At 39.2% G+C, this 26285-nt stretch overlaps 1 protein-coding gene across 1 annotated transcript in view; it reads right to left on the bottom strand.

Annotated features, from left to right (window-relative positions):
* The window catches only part of LOC109410943 (V-set and immunoglobulin domain-containing protein 1), a 162377-nt gene that overhangs the window by 56063 nt on the left and 80029 nt on the right, over positions 1 to 26285 (bottom strand). Inside the window, exon 4 of the mRNA XM_062857397.1 lies at positions 8036 to 8149. Within this exon, the coding sequence (XP_062713381.1) occupies positions 8036 to 8149 (114 nt within the window). The remainder of the gene's footprint in view (positions 1 to 8035; positions 8150 to 26285) is intronic.

The raw sequence follows: 26285 nt of genomic DNA, 5'->3' as shown, positions 1-26285 counted from the left end.
TCCAATTGGTGGAGACATGTTTGGTAGCAGGTGTGATTCATGCAAGCTCGTGCAAAAAGGGAGAGGGAGGTTGGGTGTTTATTAGCTTAATTCTCAACTATCTTCAGCAAATATCCAAGTGATTTAATGTGTACTTTACGAAATAGGAATGTCATACAAAGTAAGATGATCACAAAAAATGCCGTCTGCCATGTGCTCAGAAACATATGTTTAATTTTGGTAAAAATGCCATTTGTTAGTAGGATCTCAACAAAATTTAACGCCTGGCTTTGTCTGATGATATCAGTTGATTTTTTTTAATACATAATCCCGAAAAATCTTAAGTTCAGACCTTTTATGAGTTGCCCGAGATTTTCCAGTGACCGAGTGTGTGGTGGGATTTCGTCCAAGTGCCGGTGTCGCGCGCGTTTGCTTCGGTGTTTCGGTTTTTTTTTTTCTTTTTCTTTTTTTTCCTAAACGCAAAAACGATTATTGCATTTTAACCCGACGGTTTCGGTTATTTATTTAACCTTTTTCAAGGATTCTAAAAAGAAATTTTGCAAACAGTTAAACATTTTACAAGGTATTTCTCGGCTTAGGGAAGAGTGAAAAGTGTTAGTTCGGGCTCGCCGGTCGAGGAAAAAATCCGGGCGCTGACAAGTGAGTCGCGTTCAGTGTATTTCTGTGTGGAATAGTCTAAAGGTTTCTGCTTCCTAGTGGAGTGGAGACGCGCGATAGAATTTTCTTTTTGGCTTATTTTTGTGTCGAAAAGTGACCGGTTGTTAACGATGGTTTGTGTATATTGATCCATTGTCAAATCATATCATCAACCATAGGTGACTCCCAGACTGACAATGTATCCTACCCTACCAACAAAAATTCCTTCCTGAGACAAACGTGGAGATGCAGCGATTCGCGGTCTTTATAACAACGTTTGTCTTACTAACATTCCCTCCCACCCTCGATGACCGTAAGGACGTGGCCGGCGCCGTTATTGACCTTACTTAAGTTGAGAGCTCTCGAACTGTGTACATTGAGAATAGTTAGCTAGTCCCAAGCGCTATTCATTGGTTCTTTGTGCAATTTCGATTGTTCTGGTCAATCACGGAGTAGCAACTACGAATTGTGCGGTCATCTATGCTCATGCTCATGCTCATTTTCCAGTGACCGAGATTATTTCAGGAGTTCCTTTTGAAATCACTTCAGTATTTAGTTTGTGGCGTTTCTCCGAGAGTATTTCTAGACATTTTTCTTGGAATTACTGCACAGCATTCTCCAGATTTGCTGACATTGATTCAGAGATTCCATGAAAAAAATCATTATTTTGAAAAATTTCTTCTGGTAATTCCTTTAATAATACTTCACAAATTCCTCTAGGATTGCATCAGGGAATTAGATCCACATACCATTCAGACATTGTGCAAGTTTTATTTTCAAGAATTCCTCCAAGGTTTATTCTGAATAAGCCTGCACAATTCATCAAGTTATTCATTCAAGAATCCCTCTAGTGTCTTTGGGTCTTTGTCTGCAATTTCCACACGGATACCCGAAGAATGTTATTCAGGGATTACTTAAGTACCTTGTTCATGATTAAATTCGTAAGTTCCACAAGGATGTTCTGTAGAAATTCCTTCGGGGATTTTCTCAAAAAAATCTCCAAGATTCTTCTCTTTCTTTTACAAATTTCTCCAAAACCCTCTCAGGAGTTCATTTTTCTACCCCTCTGTTGGGTAAATTAGGCCACTGCGTCTAATTAACTGAACTTTTGTTGGCAAATCTCAGGAAATCCTCCAGATATTCTCCAAGGACTTCTCCAGGAGCTCCTCCAATGATGGTTTTTCAAAACTGTTTCAATGAAATTAAATCTTATCAGTAAATGATCAAACGTTTCTATAGAAATTCATGCAGGTTACCTTCGAAGAATAACTCCTACATGTTTTATGTAATTTCATTAAATACTTCTATAAATATCTGTGAAGGAACATCTCAAAGGATTCCCGGAGGTATCTCTTAAGAAATCCCAGGAGATATTTCTGAAAGAACCGCTAACCCCTGAAGAAATTTTCTTAGGGCCCTTGGGAGATTTTCCGAAGAAATCGCTTGAAACTCTGTGGAAATTTTGAAAATAAAAAGGAAATCCATGGAAAAGCGTGAATCTCTTACTGACATTCGTGAAAACTACTGAAGTAGTCTTTAGTTGAAATTTAAAGAAAATATGTAGGAATTCCTCAGTAAGTTTAGATGAAATCTATAGAGGAAATTTTGGAAGAATTCTTCGATGATTTTTTGAATACACTCCCGTGCAAACGTTTGGGGTCACCCCCTTAAAAACAAGGAAATGTTTTTCAGTCATATCTCAGTCATCTTTCATTCAATCCACTCGTTCTTAGACTCTATCGAAAGATAAAGAATTAGATTTGATTCGTAGGTACTTTTCATAAATTTCATATGAAATTTTAAGTATAAAAAGTTTACCTAAACTTACATGTTTTCCTAAATCTTTACGAAAAATTGTTTTCCGTGTAATTCAAAATAGGGTCGACCAAATTTTAAAATTAAAGTTGCATTAGGGCCCTATTTCTATCCTCTTTCAGAGCCATTCATTAGATTTTAGCGGAAAAATTCAGAACATAATTGAAATTATCGGGTAAGGTTTACAAGTCACCGTGCAAAAGTTTGGGGTCACCTTCCAAATGAAGTCAGAGTCGGATTTTTGTTCAAATCGTCATTTTTTTGGTGCATCTTCAATTCTTTCTTTGATAGTTGAATGGCAAGACACAGAATTGGTTATGAAATGTTCATAAACTAAGTTCTAGACTAAGTTAAGGTAGAAAATGGTATATAAAATCCATACTATATCAGCTATGTACGTTATATAAAGTGCGAAAGAGGATAGAAGTGAAATAAAAATATTGCGCATTGCGCGGTTATAAGTGCGACGATGAAGTGTGGAATCTCAAATAAAAGTGTGATTTTGTGTCAGATCGTTCCGGTGTCTTCACCGCACTTATTCATTAGTTCGTGATGAATAAGTGCGGTGAAGACACCGGAACGATTTGATGCAATATCGCACTTTTATTTGAGATTCCACACTTTGTCGCAGTCCAGTTAGCAATGCAATAAACTATAACTGATTCGTGAATTATAGCCTATATAACTGTAAGTCTTAAAACCACAAATACACCATTACCCCAAAAACTACTACTACTATTACATTCAAGATTCTGGGTTTTGGTGCAAAGCAAAGAGATAACTTTTTGATGAATATGCCATTTAAATTAAAATATGTAGCATTCCTGAAACTTTCAGATTTTGGGGGTAATAGTATGTTTGTGGTTATAACACTTACAGTTAAGGACTGTATCGTTAATTATGAGTACACCTTAAAATTGCTGTATTTCAAAATGTTTTATTTATTTTGTAAATTAAATTCAATTACATTGTTCATTGACCATCAGAAAAGCCCATGACATGATTGTATGTTTAATTTTTCGTGGATCTTGCCACCTCTCGCACTTTCTTCTTGGCGTGCTTCATAAGGTTTTGGACAACCGTTCCGACGATGGTTTTGCATACGTTGACCCAGTTTTTCTTGAATTTTGTGACGTCCTCTGCTCCTCTATCTTTTTTCCGTAGTTTCCCTTTCATCAAAGTTAACTATTTCTCAATGGGCCTTATTTACGGGCAATTTAGAGGATTCATTGCCTTTTCCACAAATTGAACATTGTTTACTTCATACCTGTCAAAAGTGTCACGCGCATAGTGGCAGGATGCCAAATCCGACCAAAGTAATGTAGGACCTTTGTGCTTTCAGATGGGTGGCAGAATATGTTTCTGGAGACATTCCTTCCGGTATATTTCGACGTTCATACCTGGGACGGTGAAGAAAGGTGACGATTCCATACCACATTGACAAATTGCTTGCCTAACCAACACATTTCCCATTTTTTTTTCGCAAAAAATCGATTTCTCCTAATTCGTAACATCCGTGCCACGCTTCACAGTGAAAAACTGTGCCCCTGAAAGTGTCTTGCAGTCCAATTGGACATACGTTTCATCATCCATGAATATGCACATGCAATTTTTGCTCAAAACATCGTCGTACAGCTTCCAAGCCTGAGTTTTCACATAATCCGCCAGAATTTGACTGCGTTTTATACATTTCTGTTTTGGGTAGGTCTTCGGGGAATTACGCTCCTTGGCGCGTTGAACCATACCAACAGTCGTTTCACACTTTTTTGCGTAATCTCTAATGGATACCTCCTATTTTCCTTCAACGATTTTGCAAGTTTTGCTGTCCAAATTTGACTTGGACCCACCTGTTTTTTTGCCGCGTCCGAGTAAGTCTTTCAGTGTGTTATGCATACCGAATCGTTTGATAGCATTTTGGACAACAAAAACCCTAACACATTCAATTTTTGCTAATTTTCTTATCGATGATCATTTTTCCTTGCAGTGCCTGGTCACAATCGATTTTCGCTTCTCCTCCGTAAACCCTCGCATTGTTCCACTTGAGGAAAAACTTTAACTTTTAATGAAGGTTATCGTTTGTTTACAACGTTAGCAACACATAGACACAAAGCAGTTAACAAAATAAGGCATAGTCTTTTTAATACAGAGCCTCAAAGGTGTACTCATAATTAACGATACAGTCCTTATATAGGGTAGAATTCATGAATCAGTCATTTTTATTTCCCTTCTATCCTCCTTCGCACTTTATATAACGTAGCTGATTTAGTATGGATTTTATTTACCATTTTCTACCCTGACTTAGTCTAGAACTTAGTTTATGAACATTTCATAACCATTTCTGTGTTTTTCCATTCAACTATCAAAGAAAGAATTTAATGAAGAAAATAATTTAATAAAGAATTTACTTATAGAGAACTTAAGGAATCTCTAAAACATATATCTGAAGGAACATTCGGATTTTTTTATTGTTGGAGAAAATTTTTGAAAGAATTCTAGACTTTTCATTCGGTAGGAAAGTTCTGGGGGGTCCTCTATAGGCATTTCAGAAGATTTCATAGAATATATGTCTCCCAGAAAGTTGTTCGTAAAAAACAATCTTTATCGTTTTCTCATCGGCACACGTCTAACTAGTAGTAAGTCGCATTCACCTTTGTGCATCTTTCTTCTATTCGAATGCATTGTATGAAGACATTTTCCGAATTTTGTAAAGACATGTTAAAAGTAATCATTTTTCAGTCTCTAGTAAAGGGTGAGTCGTTAATTATTGTGCCACCCTACCTTCAACTGATTCGCCAGTTAACGAAATGGAACCAAATTTTTACAGTAGTTTAGTATATGTGCAGTGTATCAAACAATTGTCCGTACAGTAATTTTTTGATCCAAATAATTTTTCATTTGAATGTTTATAACTTTTTTATACGTCAATCAAAAACAATGAAATTTTGACCAACCATAACACATATATTGATGCTCCATTAGTAAAATTTTAGCGAGATCGAATAAGTTTTCTAAAAATTATTGCACTTTTAGTGAAACTTATAAGATTTTTGGACACATTTTTAAAACATTACATCTCAATATGTACTTGATGAAACTTTTTCATTTTTTTTGTGTTACAGCTTATACCTAAGGCTTTCATATGCAGCTTCGATTGAGGTTTTATAATCACTACAAAAAATATGAAAAATCTGTATATGTTCAGAGTGTCATTTGGAAATTTATCATATGTTGTTCAATAAAAGTGCCAAGTGTTTTCAACCTTTTTAAACTCTCTTAATGTAATATTTTTATACAGGACCTACAAAACTACATATAAAGAGTAGGTCCAATGGATTTTTCGTTCGGTTAAAGTACTTTTATTGGTGGAAAACGTTTGGCAGATTATATGTGCAAAATATGGTAAATTTTTAAACATCGTCAACTACATAAGCACATTTTTCATATTTTTTGTAGTGAATATAAAACCTCAAACATAGCTGCATATGAAAGCCTTAGATATAAGATGTAACACAAAAAAAAGAAAAAAATCATCGAGTACATATTGAGATATAATGTTTTAAAAATGTGTTCAAAAATTTCATAAGTTTTACTAAAAGTTCTATAACTTCCAGAAAACTTATTCGATCTTGCTCTAAATTTTTCCAGCAGAGCTTCAATATATGATTCATGATTGGTCAAAATTTCAGCGTTTTTGATTGACGCATAAAAAAGTTATAAACATTTAAATGAAAAATTATTTTGACAAAAAATTTCCTGTACGGACAATTGTTTGATACACTGTATGTATTTCAACTCTATGGTATAGGTTCAAATTTAGTATGCGTTTTAGTGAAATTCACGACATTTTCAATAAACGTCCTCCATGTGGATATGTTCAGGCTCCACTTGAAACAAATAATTAAAGCTCTCTGGTTTGTTTATGCGCATCGTGCCTGGTTTTCTCCCAGCTCAAAGCTTATGTTTCACTGACAACCGTTCCTGAAACCTATAGACGAACATTAAGATGGTCCGATAATGTATAATCATTAATTGTTCCAAGGCGAGATACCATGATTTTTGATTTTAGCATGTGATTGTACAACATCTTTTTTAGAACTGTTAACTAAATTTATTCTATATCGACCGAAATCTCAATGATAACACTAGTTTACAGCATTTTTGAACTCGGTAAGCTGATGATCGTTTTTGGTGTAGAATCATGCCCTGAAATCGAAAACGCGAAGGAAAAAAATTACAGTAGAGCGGATTTTTTTTCGACTTTCCATACAAAGGTTGATGATTTGAAATCGATGTTCTATTTTTAAGCAAAGTCGCTCACTTCACACATCTCATTCTCCGTAATCAATGCTCCGATTGAGCTGAATTTTTTACTGTAATTCACCCACATATGATATGTCAAATAAACGTTGAGAAAGAATTTATAAATTGTTTTTCTCTTATTGAAAAAAAAACATTTCTTCATAAATTTTTGGAAATTTTGCTAAAATTTAAGGAGATCGTCCCCAAAACTTTCCAATATCTTGATTTTCATCAATCTGACGCAAAACCTACATTCAGATGATCGAATGGTATTATATTCAGCTTTTAATTTAGGGCCTGTCCATAAACTACGTAGACTCTAAGGTTGGGACGGGGGGGTCTGGCCAAAGTCTACGCTCCATACAAATTTCGAAAATTTTGTATGAACAAAAGTCTACGAGGGGGGAGGGGGGGTCTGAGATGGCCGAAAAAAAGTCTACGTAGTTTATGGACAGCGCCTTATGGAAAAGATTTAAAATTGGTTGAACAAAACGCAAGATATTTGAATTTTATTAAATTCCATATTTTAAAAAGTTGTAAAACTCGATATTGAGCTAAAACTCAAAAACTGTTCTACTTTAAATTTTTTGAAGCACGGTTTCGAAATCAGCGCTAAATTATGCTTCAAAAATTTTGGTCGTTGACAGAAGTTCACAACTTTCGTTTTATTTTGTAAACTAGTGTAACTGCTCAATTCATTACATGTAAACAATAGACTATCAGGAGAAACTGTGCAAAATTTGGTTGATTTTGGTGAAGTAGGAAAAAAGTTACGTTAGTTTGAAAATGGCACAATAATTATCGACTCACCCTTTATAATTACATTGTATATTTTTTCTGAAACGCATTTTTCGTGGATGGGATATTCATTATTGGCATCTTTTAACCTGGGAGCGGTCGCGTATACGTACTATGAAAAATGCACGCATGTGGTACATAGCGTGAGCGCGGTGTCGCTGCAGGTAGTCAAAGACGCGACTGCTCGTGGGTTAAATACTAGACATTTACGACGGAGTTAACATTTAACATAACATGATCATATCATTTCAGTCAGTAATGTACCCTTGAACCAGAAGACACGAAGTGTGTCACCACCACTTCTCTAATCAGTCAAAGTCCCGTCCCGACCGGGGAGGAGCGCTGAGCACTGCGAGAGCAGCTCTGGGAGCCACTCAAGCGTAAAAGTTTTCAAGGACTTTTCCGGTTTCCCTTTTTGGAGCCAACGACAAGGACAACGACTTTCATCTACCAGAAGAGGAAGGGAAAAAAGCGAAATTTCACTTACCGCCACTCGCCACACAGGTGAAGTTCACCGAAGCGCCTTCGTTGTACGGACCCAGGATGTAGTGCGGGATGCTATGACCGTTGGCATCCACGATTTGCAGCTTCTCCGGCGGAACTGGTTGGGGGGGGAGGGGGGAGAGAAAAAGATACATGTTAGATATTGGTGGAGATTTTATGGCAGGGGAATTCGGAACGGTAAAGTCATGGATATGGCATAGTAGATGATTGAGAGCTTTGACAAAAATATGCAGTTTAATCGATTTTTTCGGATAGTCAAGAATCACACATTTCAACTACTAATTGTTTACTTAAACGACTTTAACCACAGCGCCATATAACCAGCACTCCCACAACGTTTCTAAAATTCCATTTCAAACCATTTGTCTTCCACTTTGAAAACCCACTTCACCAGCTCGCTTCTGGTGACACACTTGGTAATAATTTCACTCTCTGTCATTACACTGTTGAAACTGCACTGCAGCAAGGTTATAAATTACCCTTCCACAATCGAGCTGAATCACCTCCCCCGCTGCTCCTTTTCGCAACCACTTAAACAAGCCAAGAGCTCCGCTTTCATAAACAGGACAGCCCGCGAGTCCCGAGGGACGTCCCAATCCGAAGTCGCATCTCGCTTCCCTCAGCGAAAAACACCGAAATCGGAATCCTCGAAAATATGTCCCCGGCCGACCGACGACGACGGATGGCTGGCTGCTCCATCGGATCCCACCGGACCTAACCCAAAAAACGGTACTTCGGGGGGGGCGAAGGAACGCTGGCCGGACGACGAGGGGTCGTGTCCTTCATCATCCGTAGAATGTGCGCATTCAACAAAAGCGCCGGAATGTCACCGACCGCCCAAACATAAAGCATGGCATTTATTCGGGCGAGAATTTTGTTCGTGTCGTCCTCCTTGTGGCCGCAGCAGGAGGGTGTTTTTTGTGGGCCCACCCGAATGTGCCCCAGCTAGTAGCCAGCGAGCCAGCAGCGCCAGCGTGTTTAAATACCGGAAACAAACACAAATAATTGTTTTCATGGATGCTTGCAGCAGCAGTCCAGCAGCCAGCGCCAGCGGGGGAAGGGAAGACAAGGGTCATGGCTGTGATCGTCCTTCCGTTCGCGCTGAGGAGATCCCGCTAGGGGGTGGGCATGCACTGCTAAGGGACCGTGTCGTACAGCCGCCATAGTCGTCGTTGTCGCTGCAGTGGCGTTGGTGACATGATAAATGAACTTTTATACGACCTCAACTGCGGCGGTGGCTGCTGCTGGGGCTTGGTGATGTGATGCCATCGTGCTGCTGCAAGTCATGCAGTAGCTGGCGGCATAACTTTGGGCTTGAAGTACTTCAGAATGGAATTAAAAATAAGAGGTTCTTGATTGGATAGGTTCCGTTTGTTGAAAGAGTTGAAATTTTATGGAGTAAATCTGTCTTTCGTTGCATCTTCTGGTATTTTAGGACGAAATTATTAGTTGGGAGTGGTTGTGAGATAAACCCTTTCTCTTCAAATGGTAATGTACTATTTTTGCATTCATATATCGTAAGACTGGACCGGTATGAGCCTCTGAAACTGCGTCTGCTACGATCACCATCGGGGTTTCAATCTCATGCATGCTTGCATATTTCGTTCCCGCGGATTAGAGAGAGATTAGAGTGTGGTCTATTTCCCTCAAATTTCACTCCCGAATTTCTGTTGCTATCATCGTTTGATGACATCGAAGATGAAGCTACGCTTTGGAAATCTGTTTATGAGACCACCAAGCACGAATGACATATCGCAAACATTTATTAGTAAAGACCTGCAGCCTTTGAGTATTCTCCACTGATACACACCAGATTTCACTAGCGTATAAGCGATACAGATTTCGTTTCGTTCGTCGTTCGTTTCAATGGAGCAAAGTTGATTTTGCCCTTTGGTATTTTTATGGTGGGCCGCAAAACGGTGAGTCGATAAGGAGAGCGTCCAACATAGCTCTGGTCTTCACAAGTTCCTACCTCATGCTTCCACGGGTTAAGCGATGACAAAGACCGCCAGCTTAGAGTTATGTGCTTAGCTGGTAGTGCAGGCTGGGCTCTGTTGTCCTTCTGACTTCAGCTCGATTGAGGAGGTACGACCCGAGCGTCTGTTTACCAAGGAGGTGCGGCTCAAACAGCGTTTGTTCTGGCATCCAGCGGCTGAGTATGAAATGCTCCTCCACTGGAAGCTATACCTAAGGTGGCAGCCCCACTGTTCGGATCAAATCGGTACAAACAATTTTCGTGAATCGACCGTTTTATTTTGGCAAATCAAACTGTAAGTAAAAAATTTTAATATTTCGTTAAAATTCTACAATTTGGCTTTTTCTTAATTCGCATGAATACACTTACAATTTTAGTTTGTTTTTCTTCCTCTAAACGGCTATCCTTCTACCTTCCTTTTCAGGCGACGCAATCACCTATTGAAATGTTACATTTATATTTTTGTCCATATCAATAACAAATAAAGAACGTTAAACTTACGAATTTTGTCCTCACCAAATTCAGTTTGGACCACTGTGTCGACTGTCTCGTCCTCGTCGTGCGTATCCGATATCTCTACCCATGTTCGCATAGTCGACGTAACCACCATTGCCAAAGTCAGCATACACAAGCTAATATCTACCGCATGTTCATATTTCTGACCAGTTTTACTAAGTAGAGTTTAAGATTCAACCGTTAGTTAGATGATAACGTGGAAAAAATCTTACAGATTATCTGTATACATGACACTTCGTTTGGCGCAGTATCATAACGTCCGAGGCCATAAAGTCCCAGGACTTTATGGCGCATTTTTTCGGGGCATAGCATCCGAACTTGCACATACGCCACGAAGTCCAAGGAAAGAAGGCACATAGGTTATTATGGCGCATCCAAACTTTTGGACGCTATTTCGCAAAAAAACGCGACTTAATGTCCGGGACTGTTTGGCCTCGGACGTTGTGATCCGGCCCCACTTCGTTTATCTCTTACAAATCATTGTATCTTTTTTCTTTCAAATTTTTCATCAAAGTTGTCTTAGAATCATTTTTAGAGCTTTAAAAAACTCACATTTTCGTGCGCTGAGAATGTTGCTGCGTCAATGCGTTCAAAAGATATTGATGATTTTCTAGAAAAAATAGGCACTTTTCAAGTATTTTTCACATGAGTTACAAAAATAACACCCCTCTAATTTTTTTTATATATTTTATAACAACATTTCTTTTTTTGAATGCGGGCAAAAGATATTTTTTATGTTTGCCCCAACCCCCCTAACACCTTTTCAAAAACTATGATTTTTTAAGAAAAATACCTGTAACTTTTTAACCAAAAGAGATAATGACCATCTCAGCACACGAAACGACGCGTCTTCAAATGTTCTACAAGTGTTTCTTGGGTGACTTTGATGAAACATCGAAACTGAAAAAATTAACACCAGAAAACCGGTTTTTATTGAACCACCCTAAGCTTATTCAGAAGAATACCTCTAGATCGGTCAACTTTAAAGCTACATAAAAAGTGTCTTCAGCAAACTTGCTCAAAATTGATAGATCTACAACTTTTCCGAAGAATGTATATAGTTATTCTTGCAAATACAAAAGTTTGGTTACCAATTTCTTTGAAAATATGGGTCACCCTAATTTTCATGAATATTGAAAAGAGAGCCTTATTTTTAGGAATAACTTTATAGAAGTCCATATTAATCTAGAAAATCATTCGAAGGCGCTGAATGCATATATCCTTGTAAATCTGTTTCGTGGACCATTGTGCATTGCGTTCGACCATCATCTCCTATTCGACAAGATCAATAGAAATACACTAGAACGCCAGAACTCAGTTTTCCTATTTAATTATTTTAATAATTTAATTGATTATTTTTAAATGCCCATCTTGTAGAGGACCTTTTGTTTTGGTAAACTAAATTTATTTGACACTTATAGTACCGCTACTGACGCTGTAAGGGCGAGGCAAACTAGATGTTAATCACACGAACAGTGGCGACATTGGATTTCTGTGGCTGGTTATTCTAATACAAGATCCGACTGCGCTGCCCATGATCGCATAGCCGACGTAACCACCCTTGACAATGTCAGCATTCACAAGCTAATATCTATCACATATGCATAATTGTGACCAATTCTATTCAATAGAGCACAAGATTTAATCACTAGCTAGATGTCAACGTGAAAAAATGAAGTTAAACTTTCCATTATTCATTATTAAAATTTCAAATGTGTGTTGAAAACCACAGTGGCGCTTACGTCAACTATGCGATTATGGGCAGTGTGCATTGCTAGGATCCTTCGACAGGAGGAGAAAATCGGGCGCCGGTTAAACACACGCCGACTGGAAAACGCTGCGGTGGGAAGGTCCTTCGTCGAGGAGCTAGAGCATCATGCTGCGGATATTTTAGCAGGTGAAAGCGTAGAAGATCAATGGAGCGCCATCAAGAACGCCTTCATCCGGCGAGAATAATTTGGGTGAGCTACGCACTTGAAGAAAGCAGTGGATCACAGATGATACCTGGAGGAAGATAGAGGAGCGAAGGAACGCCAAAGCCGCGATAGAGCGAGCGAAAACACGAGGAGCCAAAGCCGTAGCCCGTCAGCGCTATACGGCTCTCGAAAAGGAAGTGAAACGCTCATGTAGACGGGACAAAAGAGCGTGGGCGGACTCCTTAGCCGACGAAGGCGAGAAAGCCGCAAACATCGACGACATCCGCCTCCTCTACTATGTCTCACTTCGCCTTAGTGGGACCAAGATGAATGCTACGATGTCCGTTAAAGACACGTCTGAATAGTTACTGACCGACCCGGCAATAGAAATACACTAGAACTCCAATGGCGCTGTAATCACTTTTCCTATTTAATTAAATTTATAACTTTTATTGTAATTATTGATTGTTTTTAAGTGTCCAGCTTGAAGAGAATCTTTTGTTTTGGTAAACAAAATTTTTTGACACTTCTAGTACCGCTACTGACGCTGTAAGGGCGTGGCAAACTAGATGTTAGTCACACGAACAGTCGCGACATTGGACTTCTGTGGCTAGTTATTCTACTGACCCGGCAGACCAGCTGAAACGCTGGTTCGAGCACTTTGGAAACCTTTTTCAAGTGTCGGTCAAGCCATCAACATCTCAGCATGATCCGCCAAGGGTTCGACGCGTTACCCGTGTCAACACCGAAACTCCATCAGTGCAGGAGATAGAAACAGCCATCCGTAGCATGAAATCGAACAGAGCCCCAGGGGTCGATCGCATATCAGCTGAGATGCTCAAAGCTGACCCCGTAGTATCCGCACAACTACTACAGTAATTATTCTGAAGAAGATTGACGCTACTCTCGGACGGCAGCAAGCACGACTCCGTGCCGGACGATCATTCTGGAGCAAATCAATGAATTTCAAGAGACTCTCTACCTGGTGTTCATTGATTACTAAAAAGTTTTCGACCTTCTCAATCACGAAAACATGTGGCAAGCCCTCAGGCGCAAGAGTCTCCCTGAGAAAATCATTGGCCTCATTGAAGCACAGTACAGGGCATTTTCGTGCAGAGTACTGCACAACGGTGTTTTGTCCGATCTCATCCGGGTCGTTGCTGGAATGAGACAAGGATGTAATCGTAATCGATTAGATCTTGGTAGGTGCGATTAACCGTAATGGCTAGTTTCCACCTGGTAAGTACTGTGTAAAAAGATAGGACAAGTAATGGTCACGTAAAACTTTTGCAATCAAAATTACTTAAGCGTTCGCAGTTGATATTATGTTTCCAGTTCAAAACCGAATTAGCGACATTTTTTCTTTTACTTCCGCTGCTTTTGTCTTGCGTTAAACACAATGTCGGAAGTGGAGCGCTGTATAGAATACCAGGTGTACAAAACAGCGCCCCACTTCCTACATTGTGTTTAACGCAAGTCAAAAGCAGCGGAAGTAAAAGAAAAAATGTCGCTAATTTGGTTTTGAACTGGAAACATAATAAGTAAGGCTGATACAAATAATATTTTGTCTTTTTGTCTCCCCCCCCCCCCCTTCAAAAAATTTTGGCTGGATTTTGCATTTTGAGGGGGCAGATGAAAAAATATTTATCAAAATTTCGGGGTTTGGTGAAAATTCTTTAACAAATCCGATGAGTTTTAAATATTTTTCAGATTAAATGCTTTATTATTTTTATCCCCCCCCCCCTCGACCAGTCAAAAAGTTTTGGGACAAAAAGTGAAATAAATATTTGTAACGGCCTAATTTGCAGCCTGAAAGATTTGCCAACAGATGGCACTGTCATGCAATGCTGTCAGTCATGTTGTTAATTTTCGGTACGGAATAATATGTCGATGTATTATTCCTTGAGTAAAAGTGACATTTCTCTTTCTTTTTTGTTTCATCTTTCGCACCAAAGACATCAGTGTGCATTAAGCTGTTAGTACACAGGGGCCTTAGGTTTGTAGTACACAGGGTCAAATGTTTGACAAGGAAAGAATTCAAGAAACAACATCAGTTTGAAGCGGAAAACGCAATGGGGACGGCAATGGAATGCGGAAGCACTGCGGTATGGACCAATCCGCAAGTATACCGCTGCGGCAAAACACAATGAGCAGCAGAGGCAGACACAGAGGCTCATGGCGGCGAAGCCTCAACAACGAAATCAAGCAATTCGACAAAAATTTGACCTGGCCACAGGTCAAGGCGATGGCTGGCAATCGCCCAGTATGGATATCTATCAATTCGGCCCTGTGCACCACCGTGCTTGCCCAGGACAGAAAGTAAGTAAGTAGTGAGTTTTGTATACTTGATGATATCCAACCCTGGAAGCAATTGAAATTTTCTGTACCTGATATTATGTAGTGATCGAGAATATTTCATTTGCATAGTTAATATCTCAATAATATTACCTTTGATGAAAGCTCTGGCAGGTGATTCGCATATGAAAAATCCGATTTTGACTTTCGATTTGTGCTGATCGATTTAAGGAGGATTTAAAACGGTACAGGCCACACTTGGTTTGTACCATTTTTGAATAACGGCAGACCATTGACCAGATTTCGAAGAGTGCCTAATAAACGTCGAGGAACTTTAGGGAGTGTACTGTCTTATTAAGACAAGCGACCCAAAGGTGGATTTCGAAGCAGAATGAGGTATGTTGGGTTCTAAGCCTCTGTTTTGGAGAAATGCTGTGAGATCTAATTCGAAACTGTCCTGGTTAAGGTTCAAATTTGTTTCGCAGTTTTCTGCATGGTCAATGAAATCGCCATCGAGGCTGTAGTAATCTTCATACACCGAATAACTCACTTCATCTGTCTCCGATTGCTGCTCATCCCAGTCCACAAATGGGGTGAACTTATCGTTAGATTCGGTGTAGAAGGATTAACCCTGGATGGTTTCGAATTATTTGGCATCGACTTTGTACTTCCCATTTGTGGCACATTTTCTTTTGGTTCTGGTTGTCTTATGTCGACGCATTTCTTTAAACTTCTATTGTAAGAACCACTTTTCACAAGCTTTTCCCATTTATTTGAGTTTTCCATGTTAACAAATTAGTATTGAGATTGGTCACAATTTGTGTTGATCCTAAAATAGCTATACTTGAGCATTTATAAGGGCAAACAACGAATGACTTTGAAGCAGCGCAGTGCTGTCATACGCAGTCATATTATTAACTTTAATACTTGGTGGTTCCTGGGCGGGGTTTCCTTGGGGCTTGATAGGCAACGATAGGAGTCCCAAGGCGTATCAAGGCTTCATAGGGGTTTCTGGAGTGGTTTACGGGGGATTCAGAGGGAATTAAAGAAGCTTTCAAGGAAGGTTCAGGGGGTTTGGAAAGGGATTTCAAGGTTTTTCAGGGCTCCAGGTGATACATATCAGGAATATATCCCTTGAAACGCCCTTGACACCTCCACCTCATATACCTCATATACCCCAAGGTCCTCTGGGAGCTCAAGGAACGCCCTTAAAATCCCTTAGATTCTTTTGGAATGCCCCTGAAACCCCCTGAGGACCCTAGAATTGAGCGTATGACCATTCTTCTCTTTGAATTAACACCATCAAAGCATCAATAATAAGCAATACCCAACAAACATTATTGCTGTACAGCAGATGAATTAACCATTCGTAAGCTGGATTTAAAAAAATGCTGAATTAGCTATAATTCAGCTATCATTGTTAGTTGGATATTACCTTCTTAACTGATAGAATGACATTGAAATATTCTAAATATATTTTCGAACTGCCAAAAACCGTACCGCAGTGCCACCCGGGTGAAAATACTCCAGTGAATTTCACTTTGAACGCTCCGTGCTGCGCTGTGGTGTGGTTAACATTTATAATATTTCAATATAGTTCTATCAGTTAAGATGGAAATATTGCTAATTGATGGTGTTGTTGATGGTGTAGCAGATTTTGCATGCGCTCAGTGCGAACAAGCATGTCGAGAGCACCGTGGAACGGCCCTAAAACATCTAGGAATACTCAGGAAACCCTATAGAACGTCCAAGAACAACACCCCCCCCCCCCCCCTTGACCTTCCACAAAACTCCTTGCAACACAAATGAATCAAACCCTGCAGCGCTCCTGGAAAACTCCTGAAATCCCCTAGAAACCCATGGAACGCCCATCCCAAGCGACATTTTTTTGTCAAATAGACTACAAGAGGGCCTCAGAACTATTTCAAATTTAAAATGAAAGGTATTAGGTTTTATCACGGATTTCAACATTTCTACAAGACTTGTTGGTAATTTGGATCCTCACAGTTCTTGTAACTAAAGTGTGATTTGATATTTGTGGTAGGTTTTTCAGCAAAGCTTGTTTCGTATGACAGTACCCCCATTTATTACGTAAAATCGATACTTCATTAGCTCCTCTTCGTAATGCACCATAACAACAAAAACCCTGAAGTTTTTGTATGACATCAAATGTCGGAAAAAAGAAACCTGGAATAAATCATAGAAGGAATATCGGTAGTAACCACGGGAGGAATCCCTCTAGGAATCCCGCAAAGAATTCCTTAAGAAATCCCGGAAGGTAACCTGAGGATCCAGGAGAAATCCTGGCAAAAAGACATCTAGGAATTCAGGAAAATTGTGGGGTGATCTTTAGAAGAATCTCAAGAGGATTCGCTTAGAGAACCCTGAAGGAATCCAAGAAACTATCCCGGAAAATAAAATCCCTTAAGGAATCCCTTCAAAAAATAAAGGAAGGAAGGAAGAGAAATCACGAAAGAATCATTGAAATAATATTGGAAGGATTCCCTGAAATAATCCAGGAAGAAATCTCAAAAAAATCTACAAATGAATCTCGGGAGAAGTACCTGATATAATGCTGGAAGGAATCCTGAGAAAATTCCTAAATGAATTTCGGAAAGAATTAATGAATGAACCTCGAGTGGAATTCGCAAATGAATCCTGTAGGAATCTCTGGAGCAATCCCTGAAGGAAACCCGGGAAGTATCAATTAAGGAGTCCTGGGAGAAATTCTGAAGGAATCCTGAAAAATAATTGTGAAAGAGTTCCGGGAGAAGTCCCTGGTAGAATTCCGGGAGGAAATCCAGGTAGAACCACCTGAAGATATGTATTTCTAAAAAAAATTTAGAATAAGCTTAGAAATAATTCTAAAAGAAATCCCTTTGAATATACTGTATGAATATCTGAAAGAATCTCAAGAGAGATCTCTGAAAGAATCCTGGAGGAATCCCTGAATGAAACCCAAAAGAAAACCCTAAAATCATTGATAGGATAAGCTCAGATAAACAGACGTGTCACTTGGAACACAGAGCGATTAAAATCATCGTCACAAAAGCATAATCGACCGCTAATTACGCTGTGTTTCGCAATCCCACTGAGTAGATGGCTGTAGTGAGCAAACGTCAAACAGGAACAAAAACGATGCGAGCGCCATGAGCGAGAGATTTGCGAACTACAAAATATTTGGATAGTCCATAAAACAGGGAAACGATGGGAAATGGATGAAGTGAGACGTCTGTTTGTCTGTGGGACAAATGTGAAGAACTGGCATTGGTTAACATTCACGAAAATAATAAGACTAAATAATGGATAGGAGAATCCCAGGAGCAGAACTATGTAGAAATCTTGAGAGACATCTCTGGAGGCATCTCTTATAAAATCTCGAAAGGTACATATTGCGGGAGTAATTCCGGAAGGGATTCCAGAAGCAGTATCTGAAGATCTCTAAACGAATTCCAGAAGAAATTTTTAAGGAAAACGAAATTCTAGGAAAAAATCATGGAGGAGTCCTTGACCGATCTTGAATGATTCTTGAAGGACTCCTGGTTGAGAACCTCAAAAGAAATTCCGCTGAAAAAATCCCGCAAAATTCCGGAAGAAGTCCTTGTAAGAGTACCGGGAGAAAACAATGAAGAAATCCCGGGGGAGATCCTGGGAGGAGCTCCTGAAATAATTCTGGAGGAATCCCCTTGGGAATACTGGGAAAAGCCCATGAAAAAACTGGGGGAATCCTCAGAAGAATATTTAATTTCATGATGAGCCCTGAGTGGAAAACCGGGAGGAATTTCAAGACAAATCCTGGCACTAATCCCTACAGAGAGGCATTACAAGATGAATCATGACAGGAGTGCTAAGAGGAATCTATGGAGAATCATCGGATGGATTTGCAAAATATTTTCAAAGATAAATCCTTGTGGGATGCCTTGTTAAGAGACTAAGATTTTCGTGATGAAGATAACATCAGTGCCATACGTGCCAACTTGTATCGTATTGAGGGACCTTGCCCCAAACTTGAACTAATGACATTCTGATAACATCGACTCTGTGAAATTAGTTCATTAACATAAAGCAAATCGCATAAATTCGCAGGTACAGTCCTAGACCACTATTATGAGGGTTGCCTCCTTCCCGTCCGTAATCAAAACACAAAGGTTTTGGGCTAATCGCTGACTATACGACGAGATTGACGAAATCCTCCAACTGCCCTGGTCATGTCCTTGCAACTGATTTTTTTTTCTTGGGCTGAGATATTATCAAATCGAATCAATCACACCATAGCGCCATCTAGTGAAAAAACAAAATCCTATATAGATATGGTGTGGCACGGTGTCAAAATGTTGATTATTATCGAACTTTCATGTACCTCGGATTTTACTTCATAGAATGTTAGAATTTCGGCTATAAGGCCGTTACAAATATTTATTTCACTTTTTGTCCCACCACTCTTTGGCACGTCGAGGGGGGGATAAAAATAATAAAGCATTTAATCTGAAAAATATTTAAAACTCATCGGATTTGTTAAAGAATTTTCACCAAACCCCGATATTTTGATAAATATTTTTTATCTGCCCCCTCAAAATGCAAAATCCAGCCAAAAATTTGGGGGGGGGGGGGGAGACAAAAAGTCAAAATAAAATTTGTATCAGCCTAACTAATAAATGCAAAACTTGAAAATATTCTATCGGAAAAAATTTGAGTTAGATGAGTTTTCAGCTATTTTCCATACTAAAAATCAATAATTACTATTTTAGCCCAAAAAACGTCTCATACAAAATGTATGGAAAAATTTTCGCCGATGAAATATTTTCTAGTTTTCCGATTATTAATAGAGAGCCCAAATACTAATCATTTTCGAAGAAAAATCCGAGGTACATGAATGTTCGATAATAATCGAAATTTTGACACCGTGTGTGGATAGCATATTTACATCCGTATGAACAACTTCACAGAAGATACCAACTTCAAAATTTTAACCATGGTTAAGATATCAGGAAAACAAATCTGCTGCACATTCATGCATGAACTGTGAGCATATATACTTTTTGTATCAGGTATCAGGTATCAGTAGGTCGGCTCCAGAGACACGTTCTCCTTCATTTGGGAAATTTGTGCCATCGTCATGAACACGAGCCTATTCATCATTTACCTGACGGAGAAGGTAAGCAAAAAAAATACACACTTAGAAAACATGACGGATAACGGTAAAATTTTACCGTAGTCTCAACAGCTGAACATACGGTAAAAAGTTCGGTGATTTTTCATATCACCAAACGTACTGTGAATCTTAGGAAAATGCATCTGTAAAAATTACCGGAACGTTCGGTACTTTTAACAAATTTACCGTAAAAATCGCAGAACGTTCGGTATGTTTGTTTACGAATGAATTGCCAATATCACTGAACGTACGGTAAACTTTACAAATGATCCGTGAATATTACCGACCGTACGGTAGTTTTTCACAAATTTACGGTGATTTTATGCGAGCACAAAAAAACCTCTATTTTCATAAAAAGGTGGATCATGGGATTGATTGCACGACCTTCTGATCCGGAACCACACTTGCTACCACTGTACAAGTAAGTCTTGCTTGGAGATGATGCGCAAATTCTAATAGAACTGATGCTCAAAGCTGCCTGCGTGGCTGTCAAACGTATACAGTAATACGGTAAAATAGTCCCATCACCGGTCTGTTCGGTAAAATATTCACAGATCTCGTGTAAATTGGTCTGATTTCACCGATGCTTCGGTGCTTTCATAGATTTCACCAATTTTCTCCTGTAATTTCATCGATTTCGCCGTAATACTGTAGTTTGCTTGTTGACAGACCAGTTTCGGTGATTTTTTTTACCGAATACTGTAATTTATTCTAAGTGTGTAGGACGGTGTCAGGCCATTCGGCCGAAGGTCATTAGGCCGAAGGCCATTCGGCCGAAGGTCATTAGGCCGAAGGCCATTCGGCCGAAGGTCATTAGGCCGAATGGTCATTAGGCCGAATGGTCATTAGGCCGAATGGTCATTAGGCCGAATGGTCATCAGGCCGAATGGTCATTGGGTCTTCTTCTTGCCGTTACGTCCCCACTGAGACAAAGCCTGCTTCTCAGCTTCCTCTGCAAATGACCATTTTGCATGTGTGTATCGTGTGACAGGCACGAAGATACTTTATTGATGCTGAATCTACTGATATTTTACCCATGAATTTTTCCTTCTTTTAAATATAGGCTGTTCTTTCTAGTATCATTGCTGAAATAGTTTTTGGCGCTGAAACTGCTGATATTCAATTCATAAATTTTTCCTTCTTTAAAACATAGGCTATTCTTTCTAGTTCCATTGTTAAACTAGTTTTTGTCAAAAATTGTTGGAAAAGGTAAAAACAACGGCTAACTTTCAATTCGTCCTGATGACCATTCGGCCTAATGACCATTCGGCCTAATGACCTTCGGCCTAATGGCCTTCGGCCTAATGACCTTCGGCCTAATGACCCAGCATCATTACAGGGGAAAGGACAGATAAGGGAATAGAATCGTCATACACGCAAAAGTGTACCACAATGAGTTCAAACAGCGCCCTGAAAAGGGCACTGTGATAACGCCTACAGCTCTTAACCACAGCGGGTCAACAACAACAGAATGTCGTGAAGATTCAGGTTTTTGAAGTCAGTTTTACTTGATAAGTAAAGCCTGCGCACTTTAGAATCGGTACACTTTCAACCGGCTACAGATCAAAAACGGTTTAACCTAGAAAAAAAATGTTGTAAGAAGCAAATGAAGCTTATGTATTGTATTTGGAAGGAAAAATATTAAAAATACAGTTTTTATTTCTTCAAGATAAAATTTTGACCCGATTGTGAAATTCATGCCATTTTATTCTGCACAAACCAATGATCGTCAACATTTGCAGTATTTTACATATTACGGGCTGATATTTCCAAAACAAGTTACGACATTAAACTCTTGACAAATATGGTTCACAAGACCATAATAAACTTATAGCCTTATTGTCCATTCACGCTATATTCAAAACATAGTTTTACTCAAAGTAATTTTTTATGGAGAAATATTTCCTGGGGTCGTTTTTTGGATCTACAATTCCCCAATTCAAGTGGCCTAACTTAATTCATATTTAAACCTGGATTATTTTTGGAATAGTTAGCAGTTTTCCCTTCACAGTTGTCGGAAATTAACAGTCATAAGGCTAACTCCTCATAATAAGCCTAAAATAAAATAGTTTTCAGGGATAAAACACTGGAAATTATATAGTTTATGGAACTATAGATGTGATTCTATGATCACAAATAAAAAACTTTTGAGTAGATTCAGTTTTATTGAAAAAATCGTTAGATATTTCACGCCATCAAAACACATCCAACGAATTTCGTCAGCAATAGTCCATATAGCTTTCGAGCCATGATTATTTATATTGTTCTGCATCAAATCATTGGTTTCTTGTATACCAATAATATTCGTATAGTATCCTTCCCGTATGCGTATTTGCCGAACTAAAGTTTATGCGAAAACAACTTTTTTGACCTTAAATATCTATGCAAGCCTTTGATTTACCATAAAACCCTTCAAAGGCTTACCATAGCCATCTTAGAAATTTTAAAACACTCATGGAATATTTGACCTCCCTTAATCAACAATCATAATACCAATAACTATTCTATACTGCGTAATTGGTGGGTTTGGTAATTATATATTCCTACTCAAATCTTGAATCTGACAATGATTGGTTTTTGCTCAATGTGTGCAGAAAAAACTGGCACTATTTACGAATTCAGATCAATAGTTCATCTAAAAATATAAAAACAGCAAATTTTATATTTTTCCTACAAACTACAATAGATAAGCTTCAATTGCTTCTAACAACACTTTTTTCCAAGTGACACCGTTTTTGAGCGGCAGCCGGTTGAAAGTGTACCGATTCTAAAGTGCGCAAGCTTTATTTTCCGAGTACTTGGAAACGCAGTTGCGCAGAAACTGGACAGTTATATAATAAATGATACGAAGTTCCATAATCGAATTCACAGCTATAACATGCAAATTAATCAGCTTGCCGAATATTCGCCATGTGATAACTGAGTTGGCAGTGGTCAGTCAATGCTATGACCAGAACGCTGCAATAGATCGACATTCCAAACTAAAAATATAACAGATGGCACTTTTTTGTGTGGTAGTAAAATCGAATTTTCTCGGTGAAGAAGTTGTTCCGGAACATGAAGTAAACATAAAAACATTCCGTTTCAAATTATTCTTGATTTCTATTCACTAACTTTTCACAAAACTATCCCGTTATCTAACAATAAACGTTTTTCGCGATTTTTCCATACGATTCGACAGTTCTTGACTACCATGCTTCCGTGAGCTTGAGGCGCGAATTTGAGAAAGTTGAAAATCGAGAGTAGCACAGACGATGCATTGAATACAAGCGATGGTGTCGCCGCCGGGCTGTCAGCGCTGGAAACTAGATGCTATAAAAGTTCTTGTATGCAATTTTTACTGCTGGCGCCAACTGGGAGCAATCAATAAAAATGTAAACAGCAATCATTCTATTCTGCTTTGACAGATTTTTAAGATACTTCGCCACCCTTGGAGATGGCTCAGTACAATACAATTTTGTTTGACGACCACATGACTCCAAACTATTCCAGTATTGTTTGTGCTGAGTGGCAGCCCAGGTGTCAATCTGAAGCTTTACCCAACAGTTCGATATCGGAATAGCTGGCTCAGGGCCAATAAATTCATGTGATGCTCCAGTGCGAGCTAACTCATCAGCCAATTCATTCCCAGTGATAGGAGAATGGCCAGGTACCCATACAAGGTGAACAGCGTTTGCTGAATTCAGCTCCTCGATTTGAGTTCGACAAGCGGTAACTATCTTCGACCTGGTGTTGGCCGTCGCAAGTGCTTTAAAAGCAGCCTGGCTATCTGAACAGAAGTATATTACTTTGCCCATTACGTGCTGCTGAAGTGCTGATTGCACTCCGCACATAAATGCAAAGATTTCGGCCTGAAAAACGGTGCAGTGTCTACCAAGTGAGTAAGACTGATACAGCCTTAGCTTACCAGAATAAACACCAGCACCTGCTCGACCTTCGAGAATGGAGCCATCAGTATAACACAGTGGTCACCAAACTGCGGACCGCGGGCCGCATGCGGCCCACGACCAGGTTTTGTGCGGCCCGCTAACTGATTTTGAAATGTATTAGAAAGTGGCCCACTCATAAATTCCATAATGAAAATGATATGATGAAAGTAGAATAAATTTTGACCAATTTTGCCAATATCATGGAGAGTTTTTCAAAAGTATGATTTTTTGAAAGGTTTACACACTGTAAAAGGCTACTTTTTCGAATTTTGTTTCGAAAATATTCGAAACTGATGTTAAGAACGATGTGTTTCGCTGAAATAATGAGTATAGGCAAATTTTCACAGATTCTCTGCCATGGATTTTGGACTTGTTGGACTTGTGGACTTGGCAGAACTCGTTATAAGTAATTTGTTTAATTTCACAAAAATAAAATTAAAATAATTTCCGTTTTGTTTCTATCGGTTAAAACATTTCATGTATATACTACTTCATATTCAGCACTTCTACCAGGAAACTATTCCAAATTCTTTTCAAAGATTTTTGCCTACAATTTCTTTTAGAGCAAGTGTTGCCCAAACTTTCGGAATTTCGCTAAAAACTGCAGTTATTAGACCAGATACTCTTCATTCCCCAAGCAATATTTCAGGGAATTCCTCTTTAAACATCTATTCCAAATCGGCTACAAATACTTGAAGATCATGTTTGCAAGTTTTTCTTCATCGGCTTACTAAGAAATTACGCAAGAAAAACTTAAAAAAAAAAGAGCATCAAGGTTTTCCAAAACAGTATATGCAGGCAGTTATTCGGAATTTATTCAGAGAACCCTGAAATCCCTACAAATTATTCTGAAATTTATCAAAATCCACGAGAAGTCTCAGAAAACATAACAGTTCCACAACGTCCAGGTTGTTTTGTTCTTTGCTTCCGTTCAATATTTTCAAAAAAAAAATTCGTGAATTTTAAATAATGCTAATTCTTCACACTTTTCAAAAAATCAAACAAATGTATTTTGTGTTGAATCTTGAAAATTGTTGAAAATAAACCGTGAAACAGACTCTTGAATGACTTGTGGCCCGCAGTCTCTTTTCAAAATTCAATTTTGGCCCGCAGAGACAGTTAGGCTGAGGATCACTGCATACTTTTTGTAGCAACGTTTGTGCTATCTTGTCAGCCAATTCTGAAGTAACTTGTTCACCATGTACGAGGTATAGATCTTCTGAACAAGTCCAAAGACAGTATGCTTAAATATTGTGTAATTTTCAAGATTTTTACTTTAGAAGTACTGCCCTATTTGAAGGACACTAAATAGATAGCGACATCGTAGCCTTGTGTGTTTGACATTGCTTCCAGTCTATGTACGACGACAATAACTTTCAATGCCCAAAAGTACTGACAGCAGAACTGCCACAACGTGAATCCATTATTGGATTCCTAAAGCCAAACAAATTGTACACTCTTCTTCGTCACCACAGCCGAAACCACCCAAGCTTGTAGGAAGGAGCTTCATTCAAGTCAGTCTTCTTGAACTCGACTGGCCGAGAAAACAAATGATCACAAACCACCCGGTCTCCCGCTGAGCCGCGTCGTCGCCACCCAGATCTGTCACGTCCAGACGGTTTTGGCCATAGGTTAACCAAACATAGTGTCGATGTCAACTGCCGGTGCCGTCGTTGTGCCGGTTTCGGTTCACCCATTTTGCCACCAGCCCAGTCAGCGCCGTGTATTGCTCCGTGTGAATGCGTTTATTGTGAATGGTCTTTGATACAGCACCGCATGGCAAGGCACGGTCGTTGGTCGTCTGTTGAACTGCGACTGCTACGGCGGCGACATAAATGCAACCTTCTGTGAACTGCAACGACTGCTAGCAACTCCTGGGGGCTCTGCCTGCCTGCCTGCAGACTGGCGACCGGAGACGTGGTAATGGTGTAAATTTATTGCATTGCAGACGTCATGATGGTGGTCGGTACGGAAGGAGAAGACAAGGTGGTGGGGTAATGCTTGCAACACGAAAGAATGCCCGGCACGGCAACACCATTTTCTCCAACTGAGACTGTCAGCAACTGGTATTTTCAATTGCACAGCTACTCAACACACAGCCCAAACCGAATGTTATAAATGGCAACGACGATAGCGATGACGACGACTACGACGGTGGTTGGTGTTACATTGCAGGAGCCAAAAAAATCTTCTCGACTAAATGTGTGAATAAAATTTATTGTGAAAGTTGTTGCTCTGTTTTCGGCTCCTTTTGTCGAACAGGAAACTGAAGAAGCCGTCCGGGTTTTTCTCCGGTAGTGCGTGTATGTTTATGAAAGGGAAGATTATCAGATTTCACCGCTATAAGTTTCAGACTTTCTATGAAACTTGGTGAAAGCGTCCATCGACGGCCACTGGCAAATATTGATGTACTTACTTAGACGAGAGTAGGGGGAATCGGTATGACATGC

This window comes from Aedes albopictus, chromosome 3 (genome assembly GCF_035046485.1).
Source record: "Aedes albopictus strain Foshan chromosome 3, AalbF5, whole genome shotgun sequence".
Taxonomy (NCBI): Eukaryota; Metazoa; Arthropoda; class Insecta; order Diptera; family Culicidae; genus Aedes; species Aedes albopictus.
This window is presented reverse-complemented; position numbering and strand designations above follow the sequence as displayed.